The sequence below is a fragment of the Pterocles gutturalis genome, unplaced genomic scaffold, assembly GCF_000699245.1.
Source record: "Pterocles gutturalis isolate BGI_N339 unplaced genomic scaffold, ASM69924v1 scaffold3948, whole genome shotgun sequence".
NCBI lineage: Eukaryota > Metazoa > Chordata > Aves > Pterocliformes > Pteroclidae > Pterocles > Pterocles gutturalis.
Window position 1 is genome coordinate 1,547 of NW_010122720.1, and position 3,906 is coordinate 5,452.

The following is a 3,906-nucleotide window of genomic DNA, read 5'->3' on the forward strand; positions in this document are numbered from 1 at the left end:
CGCCGGCCTGTGCTCCCTGCCGCTGGAAGATGGAGTCTCCTGGTGTCACCCGATGAGTCAGAGACGCAGCGGTTTAAACAAGCGCTCGGGCGAGAGCTGGGCTCGTTAAACAAAGGTGTCATTTATCAGAAAACCTCCTCGCTTCCTTCCCGGTGCCAGCCAGCAGGCTCATGCCAGGAGCTCGCGGCTCCTGCAGCCTCCCAGGAGAGGCAGAAATGATCGTGGCCTTAAAACACACGATGCCGCTTGTCACCTGCCCCGTGGAGGGGAGGAGATCCTGCTCCAGACCCCGCGCCGATCCCCACCTCCCGCTGAGCGAGAGGAACGCTCCCAGCCCCCGGAATCTCACCTCATCCTGAGCATCCTTCTTGATGAGGAAGGGCAGGTTCCTGGCCGTCGCCATGAGGACGTCGGCTGCTTGTTCGGGTGACAAGAAGGGGAGGATCCGAGCCACGAGGCGTTTCCCTTTCCGGATGCACATGATCTGCATGAAGTGGTCGTCGCTTGGTCTGCAGAGGAGAAAAGTGACAACCCTCAGCTGGGAGTGTCCCAAGTTCCTGTGGATACCCCACAGCCCGCCCTGCACAAGGCAGAAAACACACCTGCCTCAAAAAACATCCCCGGGGAGGGAAAAACACAGCAGGAACTACACCCCTGCTGGGCCAGGCAGGAGGACAAGGCTCAGTTCCCCACAGGACAGCGCAGAAGGGAGCCACTGGGACCCCGTGTCCTTCCCTGCTCATCTGTGTGTGTCAGGCAAGAGGTGACAGACTTAAAAACCAGGCACTCAGAGACGTGCTGGGACACAGCTCAGGGCGGACAGGCGCTACTCGCAGCACCTGAGCTGCAGGGATGGAAATTGTTACAGGAACATAACCACAGCAAAGAACTGCATGGGGAAAATGGCAAAAAAAAAAAAAAGGAAAAAACACAAAAAAGGGTTCTTTCAGCCCCCAGTTCCCAACACATCTCTGGAAGAGTCAGTTGAACTCTTCCTTGGGAAACAGGTCCCTGGAAAACCAGTTTCAGCAGCTGCAAGCGCCCATGGACTGTCCAAGCTCCCGACCGAGTCGCAGCCACCACCTCTGCTCACCTCTCCTGCCCGGGTGCCTTCCCCCTCAGATTGTCATACATATCGCAGATCTTCTGCTTCCTCTCGCCCATCAGGGCTGGCCGCTCGCCTTCCAGGCTCAGGAGGTAGCGTCTCTCGTAGTCCTCCACGTCCAGGAGGAGGCTGTACGTCTGCAGGAGAGATCACAGGGATCTGCCACGGGATCCGCCAGCCCTGCTCCAGAGATCCAGGACGTGCCCGGCCCCTGTCAGCGCCCTCCCGTCCCCTTTGCTGCTCCAGGAACGGCGCATCCTGTCCCCGAGCATGTCAAAACCTCCTTCAGATGTTTGAAGAGCAGGCGGAGCAAGGACTCAGTGACCCAAAAGTGTCACAGAGGTGACTGCAGAGAGCTGAGGCGTTGCTGCCTTGCAGCTGAGAGACAATAACAGGCCCTGCAAAGCCCATCCGGGCTCGTCTCGGGCACAGCTCCGGCATTTCTGCTCTCTCCTGCAAGCAGGGCCACAGCCACTGCCAAGTGTTGGCTTGTCTCCAGCTGGATGTCCAGAGCAGCCCATCCGTATGGCCACCACGGTCGCTTCCTTCGCCCCAGCCCACCTCGTGCCCCACCACAGATCTCTGAGGGGGGCAGCAGTCCCCTTTGAACTCACCTTCTCGATCGTGACAAGGGTCTGGCGCCTCTTGTCTCGAACCTGCTTCTCCTTTGTCTCCTGCCAGAGAAGGACAACGACTCAGACCCGAGCGCCAGCCACAAAGCGCAACATCAGAGGGGAGGCAGAGCTGGGACTCACGTCATCCTCGCTGCGGGACGTCACCACTGCATCAATCATCTTCCGCGGGTTGTTCACGCTGGAGACAGTGAGTTTCCCGAGCGAGCCCTCAAACTGCACTGCAGGAATGGGGGCAGGAGGGAAGCAAAGGGAGTCAGTCCGGGCCTGAGCCCACCTTGTCCCCGTTTATCTTTATTTTTATCAGCCCAGGTCCGGGCTGTGTGGAGAAATGAGCACTTACCTGGCTTGTAGGCGTGCTCCAGCTTTGCCACCTGAGGTGTGATGAGTTTAGTGCGTTCCTTCTTTGGACCATCACCGTGGACTTCCTCCGCTGCTGCCAACTTCTCCAGCTTCTGGAAGTAATTCTGAAGCAAGGAGAGGAGAGGTTGAGACCCCCCAAAAAACAACTGGCAAGGACTGATGCAAGACATCCTTCTCCCCAGCCTGCGCTCCAGCCCTCACCCTTTGCTTACTGGTCTTCCCAACGTCAGCAGCAGCGTTTCAAACCACTGTTCTTCCCCCAGCACCCCAGGGGATGGTTGCATCCTCCTCTCCATCATCCCTCGAGATTACGGAGGTTGAGGTTCCTCCTCAGCCCTCTTTCTCAATACAAACAATGACGAATCTGCTCTCCTGGCAACAGCCTCAGCTCCCAGTCCTTCCCAGCACCCTCCAGTTAGCCTGCCTCGCTCTGCTAACACCATGCCCAGGCTGGGCAGTGCACAGCTGGGGCCTCCCACGCTGGTGCTCACATGCTCTTCCCGTCCACCCCGGCCAACGTTCGCCTCTTTCGCAACGGCACAGCTTTGTTGACTCACGTCCCGGCTACGGCCGCACCAGTTCCTCTCCTCTACTGGGCACCAGCTTCACCCACAGCTCCCGGAAAACCCTCTGTCAGCACAATGCCTCCCACCGTCCCCGGAGCAAACGGACCCACCAGAGCCCAGACGACCCGCAAGAGCTCATCCCTGTTCCCACCGTGGAGGGGACCGGGCTGCTCTGACCCACTTCACCGTGCTGGTGGCTGTCCTCCCTGCTCTGCCCCACGCTCGTGGCTGCACCGAGACCTTTCTGGGGGTGCAGCTGCCCCCTCTGCACCCCCTTCGTGAAGACAGGGGTCAAACCTCCTGCCGCACAGCTGACGATTGCCCCAGACAGACCCCACGAGCCCTGTCCAATCTCCCAAGCCAGGTGTCCATCCTCTGTTGCTCAAAGCCCTCTGCAGTTTCCCTCTGTGCACCCTCAAGCCCAGCTGAGCTTCAAGCATCTCCCACTGTTGACAGGAGCCAACATCTGTTTCGATTGCTCCAAACCTGGCTCCTCCCAGCCCCATCTGGTGCTCTCTATTCTCAAACTGGAAAAGAGCAGGAGCAGCCTCTCCCCATCCGAATTCTCCACCTCGCACTTTGGACCCCGTGGGCTTCACCACCCCCATCAGACCAGAGTCCTCCTCACGCAGCCATTCCCTGCCCAGGGCTCTCTCCTGCTCCCCATCTCCCATTACGGGTGTTTTATTCCATCACACGCAGCTTCTGACGCAGAGGAGCTGCTCTCCTGTTATCTGAAGCCTTCTGCACAAAATCCAAGCTGCCAGCGTCCCCCAACACCTCCTCACCCCTGGAGATCTCTCCCAGGAAGATGAAGGCAGGTCTTCCCTTCCCGCTGCCCCCGTTCCCTTCCCAGGAATGCTCTCCCCACCCCCTCCCTCTGCCTTCTTGTTCCAGAAATCAGATTTTCCTCCTCCAGAAATCAGATCAGCCACGGAACGAGCTGGGTGCTTCCCGTGTCCCGGTTACCTGGTAGTAATAGTCGTCCAGGTAGGGATCAGTGCTCTGCAGCTGCATCATCTGGATCTTGGACACCCAGTCCTTTTCGCGTTGCAGCATGAGGTTGGCGTAGGGATCTTTCCGCATCTGCTCCTGGTGGTTGCTCCGGTGGCCCCCTCCGAGCCGTTGAGGTTCCGGTGCTGGCTGGCAGGAAGCAAGAAGGGCACCCGTGAGCACACAGGAGCTACAGGAAGGGACAGAGAGCAGTGCACAGGCTAGCCCCCGACAGCATGACCCCCCT

General features: G+C 59.0%; 1 protein-coding gene across 1 annotated transcript in view; it reads right to left on the reverse strand.

Annotated features, from left to right (window-relative positions):
• PATL1 (protein associated with topoisomerase II homolog 1 (yeast)) overlaps nucleotides 1-3,809 on the reverse strand; it is a gene marked incomplete at its 5' end in the record, with an annotated part of 5,089 nt that extends 1,280 nt beyond the window's left edge. Inside the window, 7 exon segments of the mRNA XM_010077597.1 lie at nucleotides 350-509; nucleotides 1,094-1,242; nucleotides 1,720-1,779; nucleotides 1,861-1,958; nucleotides 2,081-2,204; nucleotides 3,636-3,784; nucleotides 3,787-3,809. Coding sequence (XP_010075899.1) covers nucleotides 350-509; nucleotides 1,094-1,242; nucleotides 1,720-1,779; nucleotides 1,861-1,958; nucleotides 2,081-2,204; nucleotides 3,636-3,784; nucleotides 3,787-3,809 — 763 coding nt within the window.
• Nucleotides 3,810-3,906: the final 97 nt, after the last annotated feature.